Source organism: Perca fluviatilis, chromosome 1, assembly GCF_010015445.1.
Source record: "Perca fluviatilis chromosome 1, GENO_Pfluv_1.0, whole genome shotgun sequence".
NCBI classification, from domain to species: Eukaryota; Metazoa; Chordata; class Actinopteri; order Perciformes; family Percidae; genus Perca; species Perca fluviatilis.
Window position 1 is genome coordinate 10,737,724 of NC_053112.1, and position 15,801 is coordinate 10,753,524.

The 15,801-nt window shown below is 42.4% G+C and overlaps 1 protein-coding gene across 2 annotated transcripts in view; it reads left to right on the forward strand.

Moving 5' to 3' along the window:
* Nucleotides 1-15,801, forward strand: part of cacna1ab (calcium channel, voltage-dependent, P/Q type, alpha 1A subunit, b) — a 223,386-nt gene that overhangs the window by 60,385 nt on the left and 147,200 nt on the right. For both annotated transcript variants that reach the window (XM_039794714.1, XM_039794706.1), the window contains exon 3: nt 3,635-3,937. In XM_039794714.1, the coding sequence (XP_039650648.1) occupies nt 3,635-3,937 (303 nt within the window). The remainder of the gene's footprint in view (nt 1-3,634; nt 3,938-15,801) is intronic.

A 15,801-nucleotide genomic window follows, 5' to 3' on the forward strand; every position in this document is an offset into this window, starting at 1 on the left:
GAAGTTTTGCAATACTTTATTGACTTCTAGATAGTCTGGCACACTTTGCCTTCAGATCCATCCCAAAACCCACCATATGGCCAACTTTGAGGATTCCACCAACAATTTTTTAGAACTAAGACCTCTAAATGATGGGTGGTTACCTGCCAAAGTAGCTGGTAGAGGAGACAAACTGCAAGCAGAACTCACAAATACTTCTCAGCATTTAACAGATGGCCGGAGGTACAGTAACTAACCCACCCTGATGCGCAATGGAGCTAATCTCTTCCAAAGGCTTGCAGGTGGTGTTCAGAGCTTTAGACTCTTGTTTCAGCACTCCGGACAGCGCCAAAAGCCCTTGGAAACATGTCAGTAAGCTGTTTCAGGACCAAGGACAGCGTCAATGCACTAAAGTGACCAAAGTTGGTGTTTTTCCACTGTCTTTCAACTCAATTGTTGTTCCTATTTTCATTATGTAACTTTGGCAAAAAATATCTCAAAGAATCAATTTGAAAGGGATTCTCTGGCCTCTGTTTTTTTTTTATGGGTTTCAATACCCCCGCCCCCTCCCTCCCCATCTCCACCACCACCTTCATTTTGCCTCACATTGCCTGTTCTGGAGAGGTGACAGCTTGGTCGGTTTAGCCCAAGCAAACAGCTTGCTGAGCTGCATCAAAGAGGACTCAGATGCCGGAGCCAGAGTGACAGACGGCTTGGAGGAGAAGGGAGGAATGAAGGGAGATAAAACCTCTTTCAAATCATCCTCAAAATACCAGTATGTCCTCAAAAAACAACCAAACACAACACTCACAAACTCCCCCAACTCTCCTCCTGGCCACACAGATGAAATGTTTGTCCAACTGAGTTTATTGGCAACATCTTATTTATCAGGGAAAGATAAAATTCTGCAAAAACAAAAACCTTGGTTTATAGAACCCTTTTCAGAAGTCCACAATAAGCTCAAAAATCACATTGTCAAGTCAAGCACATGGCAGTTTTTCTTATGTGCTCCCAAGGAATCCCATTTGAGCTGATTTTTATTATTAGATTTGGCTTGGTACATGATTACTTAACCATCTATACTGTCAGATGGGAGATTAAAAATAGTGAAAATGGATGATCAAAAAATAATCATCCATACACTCTCCCAACAGATACCCAAATAACCCAGCTCTCATTTTGCTGGGAGGATGCCTTTTAAGTCCTTTGGAGATCAAAATTGGCCCCTGAATCATATTTTGGGAATCAGTTTTTCATCTTCACCATACTGTTATCCGCATTCATTTACAATTTCTTGTATGAGCCCCCCCACCACCACACCACTACCACCAACACCTCCTCCCTCCACCCCCTCCTGCTCACGGCAAAGCCTTCTGCTTGGCTTGGTGGGTTTGAGTAAACAGTGAACGGGGCGAATTGGACTGTGCTGTTGGTGCTTTTGACACTTGGCGAACATGAGAGGAAGCCGTGAGCTACATCTTCTCAAGGGGCCTCACTAAATCAGCTCTGGGAAGTCCATAGCTTGTGTCTATAGCATCATTGGTGACCAGTATCTCCAAGCCTGCTGATTAATAAGTGAGGAAATAAAAAAAAAATATCAGACCTAGATCTCTAAACTATCACAGGTAACACAAGTCAAGAAGGCGGATGTCTTTTGGCCTTTCCACCAGATTTGACATGTGTTCTATGATTGCTTATTCTTCATTAGATTAAGATTACGGGCTACAGGGGGCTGCCATACCTGGCCATATACCCAACTAACGCCCATACATCTCCGTCGTGCGCTATGGGGAGTGGGTTGGAGTGGGGGAGGCTCCGGAGAGGCGCCGTGCGTCGTGCGCTGCAAGGCTTGGCCACGGATCTGCGCTCGGCACTCGGTTCCCGTCAGACTGATCAGATGCTCAGTGCGCGGCTCAACCCCGACGGCTGACTGAACGCAGGAGAGCCGGAGAAGCGCTCCGCTCGTCGGGTTTCTTCGTTTCCAAGGCTGGTCTCCACGGGAATATACAGCCTCTGGACCGACTGTGTGTTGGTTCACGTCCCCTTGGGGGGTCGAGGAAGGAAAGGAAAAAAAACAGAGGGAGGAATAGGAAAAGAGAGCTAGAGAGCTAGAGAGAGAGAGAGAGAGAGAGAGAGAGAGAGAGAGAGAGAGAGAGAGAGAAGAAACGCTGGACTTGCTGTAGCTCTACGGGGCAGGCCGCCTCTCTCTGGTTCGAGGAGCCTCGGGGGCGATGCTGCTGGGCGGGGATGGTGCACGGTTTCTGCCGGGTGGCGGAGAAGATGCGAGCCGCTGCTACTACAACACACCCGCACCGCCGCCGTCGTATTTTTCGAACAAGAATTGATGATGGTGATGATGCTGCCTCCCCCAGTGGTCTTTTTCTGCTCCTCCGGATCCTACTCGTCCGGGATTCTTATTCTTTCAACCTTGGATTATAGATGATTGTGGTGGACACTTAATTTTCTTTTAGTTTCATCAACTCGTTTTTTTTTTTAGTTTTTTTTTTTTTTCCGCGGGGAAGTGGGCAAGACATAAATTGGTAGATTGAGCACCGGTGTATTTTCGTCTCCCAAGTGCGCGCAATCACGCCCAAAATCAGTGACCGACGCCTTGGTGAGGAGGAGGAGGGGGGGAGGAGGAGGAGGGGGATGCTGCACCGTCCATCACCAAATATCAACAAATGTTACCAGGCTCGGATTTTGGGGAAGCCCCCCTCGGTTGGCGTTTGCGTGTAACCCGAGTGGCGTGGTGGCAGTGAGAGGTGGCAGCAGGGATCTGCCGTGCCACATCAAACATTGCGGATATATGGCACAAGAATAAATGAATTATTAAATATTTTACTCTTATCTATTTCTATTTTTATCTCGCAGGAAAAAAAGGGACCTGGGGAGGAGAGAGAGAAAAAAAAGACAACTGCAGATCCTGTCAAGATGCACTAGGCTGTTGAGTGGGGAAAAAAGACGCAGTCTCCAGCTAGGGTAGCCTACTTAGTGGAGATGATTGCAATATGTATTTAAACGCACAGTTATGCATCCTTATCGCATGTGTTAAAGGTGATCGATTTGTTTGCCAATCGAAATGCAAGAACCGGCTCACTCTTGGAGAGGTTTTTCCCGACCCCCAAAAAATAAATAAAAAAACAGGATGCCTTGCTTTTCGACGGAGAGAAACCGCTGATGCTCTGACAAGATAGAACATTTGGACAGTTTTCTCACGCGCCAATAAAAACCAATCGTGTTTTCCTTTTTTCTGTCAGAGGGCTGATTTGCCAGAAATTACATAAACACATCGCTCTGTTTGCCATTCATATTCCAAACACACGATCAGAGACACCGTGCGCTTTCCTTCTCCCCTCCCCTCTCCCCTCCCCTCTTCTCTCCTCCTCCTCCCCCCCCCCTCCCTCTCCACACACAAATGGAGGTATCTTCTCGGTGCTGAAGATCTGGGAAGGAGACACAGATAGATAGGAGGAGAGAGACAGAGAGAGAGAGAGAGAGAGAGAGAGAGACAGAGCGATAAGCCAGAGAAGGAACCGAACCCAACTCCATTCTGCATGTGTTTGGAGCCGAGGCTGATGGGGTGGTGGCATGTGGAGGTGTCACTCTGAGGTTCCCCCCCGGCTCCTTCCTAACCTCTGGCGTTTGGTGTCTGCAGAATGGCGCGTTTTGGAGACGAGCTACCCAACAGGTATGGAGGAGGAGGAGGAGGAGGTGGTGGTGGCGGTGGTGGCGGGGGTGCCGGCGGACAAGGGGGGCCCGGCCGCGGCGGCAGCAGGCAAGGGGGGCCCCCCGGAGGGCAGCGGATGTACAAGCAGTCGATGGCCCAGAGAGCCCGGACCATGGCCCTGTACAACCCCATACCCGTCCGGCAGAGCTGCCTAACGGTCAACCGCTCCCTCTTCCTCTTCAGCGAAGACAACCTGGTGAGGAAGTACGCCAAAAAGATCACCGAATGGCCATATCCTTTCATAAGCAATGCCGAGCAGACAGCCAAAGGTACCGGGGGTTGCAGTGTGGTATGTGTGCCGGAGTGCTTGGCGAGGTGTGGCCTAGTGTGGAGTGGTTTGGTGTTGAATTAGCCAACACCTGCGGGATGAGCGTTGTGGTTGGTGTGCAGCGTGGGGTACTGTTTTTTATTTTTATTTTTATTTTATATCATTGTGTGATGTTTTTTATTTTTATTAATTTTTTTTATTTTTTGCAGTGTTGTTTTTTGCAGTGTTTTGAGATGTTACCTGATCTGTGTGTTTTATTTGTGTGTGTGAGGTGTATGGGATGTGTGTGACATGTGACACGTGTTGTATGGCTTTTTGCGGTGTGCTGTTGATTGATACCTGACAGCATGCACGATTTCTCTTCACTCTCTCTGCTTTGTCCAGCCCTGCTGGCCTCAGGTCCACCTGATAAAGCTGCCATGGATAGAATGAAAGATGATGTTGGCGGTTGTCATGACACCAGCAATCACTATCACGTTGACGCTGCTGGTGATTAAAGATGCATCTTGAATACAGCATTTGGCTCGAACCTGTTAGTGACCTGTGTGTGTGTGTGTGTGTGTGTGTGTGTGTGTGTGTGTGTGTGTGTGTGTGTGTGTGTGTGTGTGTGTGTGTGTGTGTGTGTGTGTGTGCGTGTGTGTGTGCGTGTGTGTGTGTGTGTGTGTGTGTGTGTGTGTGTGTGTGTGTGTGTGTGTGTTAGGGCTTTAGTTGTAGTCAGAGCTGAGTGCTGATGTCAGCATTATGAAGGCATAAGCACCATGCAACCAGTAGGGAGAGGAAATGACTCCCACACACACACACACTCTCTCTCTCTCTCTCTCTCTTTCTTTCTTGCTGACCATATATGGGCGGCCTATGCCTTGTTCTACAGGACAGAAGTGGAAAAAGCTGTAATTGTCCGGACATGTTGGTCTACTGTTGTTAGAACCTGGAATACTCTTATATGGCCTGGACTCAAGTCACTTTCTTTTGGATTATAAGGGGGGAAAAAACTGCCAAATCCAACATATTGTTTTGGTTTTAGGCTTATTTTGTTGCTTGGTGATGTGGGTTTTATTACATTTTGGAATTTTGTGCCTTCATTAGACAGACAGAATGTAGTTTAAAGACCTTTGGAGCTCTCTGACGCACACAAGGCCCTTCTACAAGACTAGGCTTCAAAATGACATAATAATAATGTGGCCGGGTTAGCTCAGTTGGTAGAGCAGGCACACATATATAGAGGTTTCTTCCTCGATGCAGAAGGTCCAGGGTTTGAGTACAACCTGTGACAATTTCCTGCATGCCTTCCCCCTCCCTCACCCCTTTCATATCTAGCTGTCATAACCATTAAATGTGGAAGAGCCCAAAAAAGAAACTAATATATATATATATATATATATATATATATATATATATATATATATATATATATATATATATATATATATATATATTCCTGAATAAATGTGCAATTAATCAAATTGCCACAAAACAACTGGGGCTTTTGGAGCCTCTAGAGGTCTGAGGCCCAGGGACAGTTGCTCACTTTGTTTGTAATGCAGCTTTTGGTAAAGATCTGGTTTTGGCACCTATCCCGAGTGCAGTTAAACCAGAAGACATGTGTCAAAAGTGAAACTTGTGTACTCGAAAAAGCTCTTTAACTCTATCTTATTATCGTCTTCTCTGCCTGTGTCGCAAACAACTAAACCGAACAGCTTGACATCAGGTTTTTTAGGGGCTTTCCCCATGCATTCTGGGAAATGTAGGAACTCACCACCCAATGTAGACATAGAGATAAAGTACTTTCAGAGATGAGTGAATGTTATCCAAAAAAACAGTAATGTCACAGAACAATGGTGTTTGTGGTTGTCTGTACCACCAACCAGTTTGTGTTTGTGGCGTTGATGCAGAGACACGTTGAGTGGCTGCAGGCTGGTTCGTGCATGCTGAGAGAGTGGCAGAGGGTGAGGAGCCTCCCTGTGGATCTTTTAAGGTGATTTTACAGTACGAAAAAAAAAGCTTTTGAGGATTCCTAATTAAACATGGGGTGATCAGTCAGTTCAACCACTTTAATTGTAAATGAGCTTTCATACACAGATGTCAGCTCGAAGCTGCTTCACAATTACAAGAATAAAAGACAGATAAATGCAGATGAGGACAGGAAAAACTGTTAAATACCTAATGAAGGAAAATATCAGTCACATGGAATTTCATAAAACTGTCAAAACACTTTCATCAAAACTATTAATTTATGGAAAAGAGTGTTCCAAATGTTGGAGGCATAAAAAGAGAAGCGAAGCGTTAGTTATTGTCATAGATTGTATAAAGACAAATGGCATCAGCAGATTTCAGGTAGTCTGATACTGTTTATCAGTAGGTGTTAAGCCATAACACTTCAAATGATGTGAGAGACAGGTTGGTCATATGCTAAGTGTGTATGTGGGAGAAAGAGTGCATTTGTGGCAATGGTGGTGCGTGTTTATATGCTGTAAAAAGTTGCCTACTGAAATTCTGCCACAGAAAATACATTTAATGTCTATGTCACATTTTTATTAATTTTGATTCAGGAATTAATAATAATATATAGTCTGAGGCTTGTACAGTACAGTGCTGACATAATCCACAGGGCTTAGTCCTACAGTGCAAGTTTGCACGACTAATAAAATGCAGTTATATTTTCCATAGAGGGAATGGACAGATTCAGATCTGTTTCCTGGGGTCAGGACAAAGTATCTAAACGTAACAGTTAAGTCGATAAAGAAAGAGAATAATGTTGTTTGTATTTTTAAATTTGATATAAGATATCCCAACGTTGCCTGTCTTTCAGCAATTGAAATCTGTTTTGAGAACAGTGGATGTTTGGGAAAAGAGGCTTCATTGGAGGAGAGGCACTGCTGTGTTTTGGCAGAGAGCCTTCATTAAGGTTCTTCAACTTTCTGCCAAAATGTTTTGGCTTTACTGCTGAAATAAAAAACATTGTTAGGAAATCCAACAGCTTACAAAAATAGCTGAGTTTGTACTCTCTTTAAAGCTCCCCCCCCCCCCCCCCCGTCCCCCCCAGTTTGGAAAAGTTGGTAGGGGAGCTGAAGTGCTTTTGTTTTTACCTCAGTATCATGATTCAAGATTTAGAAATAGACATTGCTGATGAGAGTCAGTAATGTTTAATGATCACTGGGTGAGACTATGAATGGTGTGGATTGATTTTAAATAAAATGAAATTTTGTCATATGATGCACTTCGAATAAAGAAGAGGTGGCCTGTTACTTACTTACTTACTCCTCTTCATCCCCTATGGGACATACGGCTTCAATGAGCACTCTCCCCATGACAGATTCATCTGTTCCAGCTCTTGTGTCACAGTTCTGCGCCAGGTGGTTTTGGTCCTCCCAGGTTTTCTTTTTGCCAGGTGGTGTCCATCTTAAGGCGACTTTTGTGATGCGGTCCTGCTCCACCCTCAACACATGTCCTAGCCATCTCAGGCGTCTGTGCGTAATCTCCTTGGTGATGCTCCGGCTTCCTGTTTTCTTGTACAGTTCATTGTTGGAGATCTTATTAGGTCTGTTACTGGAACAAAGTAATTCAGTGTAGTGCACACGTGTACCGCATGTTGTGAAATATAATTAGGGGCAAACTGAAAATAAACCAATTAGACATATCACAGAAACATTTACTGCTACAACTTTAGAACTAATGGTACTGCTAACGTCTGTTTAGCGAGGCCGGTGACAGTAACACAGATGAGCCCACTTTGCAATGTGTTACTTATCTCATCTCAAAAATGTCATAAGTTGGTCTTTTAATGGGTAAAAAATGACAAGGACATCATACATACAAAACATACTTGCTTTATACGAATGCATTTAGTTTACTTTTCAACCCAAGAAGTGTGATGTTCTTATATATCATTAGGGAGCAGGTTGTGTTGGATGCTTGGTTACATAGCACAGAACTGTGATGCTGGAGTCTTGCATCACACATCATTTTTTTAAAGTTTAGGCTACTGCAGTCTACCTGATTACTATTTGGTAAAGACCGTGGTTTTGGTTAAATGTTGAAAACATCAACGCATCCCGTCTCATGCTTCAGTCAGCTTTGACTTGTTCACTGTGTAACTAACCTAACCTCAACCAATGGTTTTGAGTTGCTTAACTCTTGTCCTTCCCTCGACCATGAACTTCTTGTCCTTCTTGGTCAAAATTGAAAATGTTTCCGGCCCTTTTTTCTATGCTTTAGGCGCTTTTTTTTACATGTTTTTGTCACTTTTTTCAACGCTTTTTTTATTCATGGTCAATACACCTAATTTATTTGACATTATACCTAATTTTAGAGTTTAAAAAGCAATAATTATAAATTATTTTGACCAATAGTTCAGAGGATGTTGAGTGGATCACAGACTGGTATCGGTCAGTATAGTCAAGATATACTGTTTTGAATTTTCTTTTTTCAAATGCTATAAAATTGAAAGTAATCATTTATTTTTCCTGGGAAGAGCGTTGTGGTTCCATATACAGTACAGGCCAAAGTTTGGACACACCTTCTCTTAAATTGTAGATTCTCACTGAAGGCATCAAAACTATGAATGAACACATATGGAATTATGTACTTAACAACAAAGTGTGAAATAACTGAAAACATGTCTTATATTTTAGATTCTTCAAAGTAGCCACCCTTTGCTTTTTTTGATAGCGCTGCAAACCCTTGGTGTTCTCTCAATGAGCTTCATGAGGTAGTCACCTGAAATGGTTTTCACTTCACAGGTGTGCTTTGTCAGGGTTAATTAGTGGAAGTTTTTCCCTTATTAATAAAAAAGCAAAGGGTGGCTACTTTGAAGAATCTAAACTTTTGGCCTGTACTGTACGTCCAACGTACATCCATGCATCCATGCTATTATTTAATAATAAGCAATTTGGTTGACTATTTCTGATATTAAAAAACGTTGAAAACGGGTCAAATATACGTGTGCTGACATTAAATGTTTTGCAAGTTGATTAAAGATGCAGTAGGTAAGCCTTATAAAACTAACTTTCGGTCATATTTGCTGAAACTGACCCTATGTTTGAGTAGAACTACAGGAAGCGGGTAATTAAAAAAAAAAATCCAGTTCCTCTGGCACCACCTACAGCATGTAGTGTGATTTGCAAAAATCCACCGCTGCCTGTTCAGATGCACCAATCAGGGCCGGGGGGGTGTCTAACTGTGTGTCAATCACTGCTCATGCACACGCATGCTGCGTTCATGCCACCTCGGAATAACAGGCACCGCCCCCCCTGGTTACGTTGTTTTTCCGACTGGCAGCGTTCACATGGTCGGGATGCGTGTTCTTCTTCTTCTGTTATATTGGCGTTTGGCATAACAACTTGCTGCATGACTGCCACCAACGGTTGGCCGTAGCCGAGAGCATCAGGTGTGTGAAAACATGGAGGCCACAATAACAAAAGATTCTCTGCTGTTTTCTTATACGAACATCCAAACAGCACATCGCCAGGTGTTTGTTTGTGTTATCTGCAGGACAACCAACAGGAAAAGACACGGATAAGGTGTTGTTTTTTATACATAGGCCTATTTATGAATAATTTTAAACATATTATGTCTGTGTATGTTTCTTGGCAGAAGCATTTGTCCACAATAAACTGTTTATTGTCATTAAAATATGTTCAGTAAACCAAAGTCGCCTCCATCAAAACGTCAGTTGTCAACAACGCGTCACCAACTGGGGAACTCGGTTATCAAAATCCAGTCCGAGTTTCCCACCTCTGATTCCCACAGGAAGTTGCGTGAATGGTGACGTTTTCACTCGGAAAAACGTTTTTCCAAAGTCCATGAACGCACGGGCATTCATTCTCCCTTGTAGGGGGAGGGGCTTAGGAGGCCGTTTTGGGCTTTAGCGGAAAGGTGGGAGGGACTGAGTAGTTGTCGACTGACTAAATTGTATATTTTTGGGCTAAATCCTGGATCTTCGCATTCCTACCTACCTTTAAGTATGAGTATTTTGCGTTGGCATTAACACAAATACGTTCAATATGAAAGTTTCCTCATTATGTTGATGAGAAAAACGTGATCAGAGTAGCATTACAATTCTTAAAAAGATATATTTGCCAATGTGAATATCAATGGAAATGTTAGGAAAGCATAAGCAGCTGCTGGATATTAGATATTATGCAGCATTTATTTCCATGCACCTGTATATTGGTTTGGAGTTTTCTCTAGTATTAACAATTACTCCTAACTGACTGCATTACAGATGTCTTTCAGATGACTGAGGCTATTTCATGCCACCTAAACCTGAAATGGCACTATCTTCACCTGGTCAATCAAAACAAGTAGTAAACACGCTCGTTTAACCCTTGCGTTGTCTTCCTGTCGACCTGCCACTTTTTGTTTTTCTGAGTCAAAATTTTAAATGAAAAAACCTTCATCAACGTTTTGGTCGTCGTTTTCGACACTTTTGTGGCTTTCCCCGATGTTTTTGTCACATTTTCTCAACATTTGTCGACTTTTTCTGAGCCTTTTGAAGGTTTTGTGTTTTTTTCCCCAAAATTTTTAAAGCTTTTTTTCATTTTTTCTGACATTTTTGTCACATTTCAAGTTCTTTTTATCAATAGTTTTTTCTTCAAATGCTATAAAATTGACTAAAACACCCAAATTCAATGAAAGTAGTGAACTGATCATTTATTTTACTTGTGAAGAGCATTGTAGTGAACCACCCACGTTATTATTTTGGACAATTTGTTTGAAAGAAAACCCAAATTTCTTATATAGAAACTTTTTGAAAATGGGTCAGATTTCACCCGAGGACAACAGGAGGGTTAAGTATTCTGTCAAAACATTTGGAATGTATGGGAGCAGCCTCTAAAACATCAGCACAAAACAGAATTTAAAGAACATCCACTTCCTGCTTTAGAAGTGAACTGAGCATATCCTAGCATGCCGCCATCTGTACAGAGTCAGGCTGTGTTGGCTGGCAGGCGCTGTGGCTTCTTTCACCAGAGACCCAGTGGACTTCATTATACCTCCCTTCCCTCCCTCTGCCTGCACTTCCCCATTCCCTCTCTCACTCTCTCCACACTCCTTTCATCTGCTCTCCACTGCACTTCTTCCCCTGCAACTCTGTTTTAAATGTTCTGTCCTCCATCTTATCTCTCTCTTTCTCCATCTCTCTTTTATCCCGTTTTGTCTTTACTCTTCTGTCACTTGCAATTTAATTCAATTTAAATACTGTGGTGGCCTATATATTTTGTTTATCATAGAGTTGTGTACAAAATGAAAAAAAAAATGCTATGTCCAAAATACAGAAAGGGGACACATTAAAGGAAGAAAACGGTGTCATAAGCCAAGTTTCCATCCAAATGTTCACACACAATGTACAAATTCTAACCACATTTTCTGAAAATCAGTTAGAGTGAATTGCATACAGTAGGTGTTTTCATCCTCTGCTGTTATGCAAACATAAGGAGTTGGACACATATAACCCATTGCATAAAAGAGGTCGCACCAAGATAATGTAATTGAAAGAGCGCCAATCAAACCTCAAATGGCTGAAAACCATTTTTTTTTTTTTCATGCATTCATTTGTGGAACGTTACAGTTTGTACACATATCTGATGTTTTCGTCTGCCACACTTTTACATTCTGGCGTTTTATTCAAGTTGATTCATGCTCAGAATAAAAATGCACATAAAACCAGGTGGATGCGAATGCAATACAATCAGCAGTTGCGACCCATATTAACATTTTATGGTTAAGCGGCGCTGCCCTCTAGCGGCCGTAGTAATTACGACGGGCGCAAAGTAGGAAGTACAAAAGCGCCAGTCTGATCTCCGGTCACATGATTGGCCTCAGCAGCGTGACGCGGGGTTGCATTTCTCCAAAAGTTAAGTCAGTTTCAACTTTTCGCCGCAGGCCTACGCTATTTAAAAAAAAATGTCATATCCTAAATGCACTACCCCCATTCATACAAATGAAAGGAAAGAGCTGTGTTTTTGCCGGATCGTCGGACGGCCGACGCAGGCTGAGTGAACGCAGCCTAAGGAGGCAGGTTGGGATGGCGGATGGGTCAAACTAACACAGGGCTTTCACCCAGAAGACCCGGCGTTCTTGTTCTGTTTCAAAGTATTTAAAAAACACATTACGGAACAATCTGCATCACGATCTGTATCACATACGTGACCGGAAGCGAAGTAACGCAACAGACATACTGATTAACCCAAACCACGATTTTTTTTTTTTTTTAAGCTTAACTAAGTCATTTTGTTGCCTAAACCTAACCAAACTTTGACCGTTTCACAATTTTAACGACATGTTTTGAAATGCGACTGTTACGTTCTCTGGTTTAAATATGAGGATGGAAAACGCTCCTGTGGGTCGTATTTCCTGCCACCGCTAGGGGCGCTAATTTATGACACGCTCGTGTGGGTCGTTTTTGAGCGTAGTAACAAACAACCTATATCGTTGTAATGTGTGGAAGCATTTCTGATTTAACACCATAGGTTGAAAAAAATGAATAATTGCTTAAGGTGGCATGGCTGTTTTCTGGCTTTGTAAAATGCAACTGCAGCATTAGCTAGTCACTCAGTTAATGCAGCGGAGGCACCGTGAATGAACAAAGCCACGTCAATTCTGAAACTAGAGTTAGGTTACGTGGGTTGCGTTTGAATGAATTCAATCAAAAATGTGCCTTAGTTTGAATTTGTAGAAGCTTGATGTTTTAAACAAAAGTGACAGCCGTATAGCGTGGGATTCACATCTTATAAAAACTCATCACAACCATTCAGTGACCCGTCATGTCCTTTATGGCGGCATCTACATCTTTCTCCGCTCATTTATTTAGGTTTCTCCTTAATTGGTCCCTCCTGTATCTTCACTCTCACTCTCTTTCTTGTTTTTTACTTGTGTCTCTGTCTCTTGCTCGATCTCTGCATAGTTCAGTCCAATGTTCCTTTTTCTTTTTTCATCTCCTTTTACTTTAGTTTAATTCAAATCTGTTTCATTGACTCAAGAAAAGATCTTTTTATTTCAACAAAGCAGCATAGGATGAAACAAAGTGTGAGTATATATTGTATACCTCCTCTCTCTCTCTCTCTCTCTCTCTCTCTCTCTCTCTCTCTCTCTCTCTCTCTCTCTCTCTCTCTCTCTCTCTCTCTCTCTCTTTCTCTGACCATCTGTCCTGGGCGTTCGCTGTCTGTGTGGGTTTCACACTCTCCCGGCTGGGTTCTGGCCACGCTGCCTGGTATCATGTGAGGGAAAGACAATTGGAGAGAGATAGACAGTATGTGGCAGAGAGAGAGAGAGAGAGAGAGAGAGAGAGAGAGAGAGAAGAGATTAAAGACAGACCCCCACCCCCTCTGGGACAGTCAGGAGGAAGAATGTCACCTTGTCTTAGCAACCTGTAACTGTAACCTGCATGTAAACGCATGCGTACTTCGGCACCCCTCCCTCGATCAAACAAGCACAGACATAAGACGGAACAATCCAATTATTAATAAAAATTAAGATATGCGGGATTTGTGTGTGAGGTTTACAGTACATGCTGTTGTGTTACTATGGAAGAATGATGAATATGAGTTCCAGCTAAACAGATAAAAGATACAAGGCTGGAAGGACATACTCACACACACACACACACACACACACACACACACACAGACATGGATACAGATACATGGATACAGATACATAGAGATAGACTGGTAGTCATTAAAACATGTATGTGGCTGTTGAAATCATTTGATTCGACACTAATGCACGCATAAAAAAACATATCAATGATGCACGGACACACACAAACACTCGTGACGGATCAGCTGGTGGCTTGGCTTCATCCGTCTGGCATGGAGCAAGCAGATCTGTTCAGATCAGTCACGGCTGCCAGAGACTCTGATAGCTGTGTGTGTGTGTGTGTGTGTGTGTGTGTGTGGGCAGGTGATACTGTAACACCTGTTCAGCAGGATCACTTACCTTAGGGGGCTCGACTGCATCCCAACACACACACACACACACACACACACACACACACACACACACACACACACACACACACACACACACACACACACATAGTAAGTGCAACCCAGTGGTTGGCAGGAAAAGCACCATTTGGGACATTCACGCTCCAGTGTGCAATATCTCTCTCTCTCTCTCTCTCTCTCTCTCTCTCTCTCTCTCTCTCTGCGTCTCATTTAACATTTTAATACAATCTGGTGACACAATGATATCCCACCCCACATATATCACGCACGGTTGATATTGCTGATGCCATGATATGACATAATTGGAGTACAGTAATAACTGAAATACAAAAGAAACACAGAATCAAAATTAGTAAATGTATATAATGAAACGTCCTTTAGAACCTGTGTCTTTTGTCTTGATGTACTGTATCTTTTGCAGTATGCACACACACACACACACACACACACACACACACACACACACACACACACACACACACACACACACACACACACACACACACACACACACACACACACACACACACTATAGCAGAGGTGTAGACTCAAGTCATACATTTTTTATGACTTTAGACAAAATCAAAAAAGGACTTCCAAATCAACTTTGACTTTAATTTCAATGACTCGTAACTTAACTTTGACTTTATCCTTTTGACTTGGAATAGGGCAATATATCGATATTATATCCAACATATCGTCTTAGATTTTTGCATATATATCGTAATATGACATAAGTGTGGTCTTTTCCTAGTTTTAAAGGCTACATTACAGCAAAGTGATGTCATTTTCTGAACTTACCAGACAGTTCTAGCACATGTCTTATTTGCATTTACCCATATAGTCATTATAGCCACATTACTGATGATTATTCATCTAAAATCTCATTGTTGAAATATTTTGTGTCAAGCACCAATAGTCAACCCTACAGTATTGTCGCAATATTGATACTGGAGTATTCGGTCTAAAGATCGTGATATTTTCTTTTCTACCATACCGCTCTACTTGATCTCACCTCTTCACTTTCCTGACGACAGATACACTCTGAATCAAACCGACAGCAGTCGACCTTATTGCACAAGCAGGAGTGGAAGGTTATTTTGACAGTGCAGATGATATCTCAGATTATGAAATTTAAACTTTAAAACATTCAAGTCAATCAGGTTCCTCCAAGTCCCAGGAGTTACTCACCAGGGCAGACCGGAAGATCAGTATGCTTTAGTTTCTTTGAAATGAATAAATGCATTTTTATTTCTTTTAAATAATTCATTATTCACTATTTATTTAATTAAAATTGTAATGAATCTAATTTAGTGAGGCGGCACAAAATAACTTGTTCAGGGTTTGAAGCAAAAATGTTAGGACTTCAGCTTGACATGGAACTTAATAGCCAAGACCTGAGACTTATTTTTGACAAATCAAACAATTAATTTGTTTAAACTCTGGTATATAGATATACAGATGCATACATAAAGTACATACATATAGGCCGGTTCTTTGAATATATACATGTATACTTGCAGCCATCCATACATGGGTAGGCAGATATATGGTTGTCTCCCTCTTGTATACAACATCCTGACAGACAGACAAGCACCATAGTAATGGTTGTTTTGACAGAAGTCTACTCCAGATACGTGATCTTCACAGTCAATTCCCTCAGTGTGAGTGTGTGTGTGTGTGTGTGTGTGTGTGTGTGTGTGTGTGTTTGTCTGGATCTCACTGTGGTGAAATGTGATGCCCCTGCTGTCCTCTCCTCAACTCTGTGTGTGGGCTGCCACCGCTCTGTGTGTGGTGTGTGATCTCTATTGCATATTATATGCAAGTGTGTGTGTGTGTGTGTGTGTGTGTGTGTGTGTGTGTGTGTGTGTGTGTTTGAA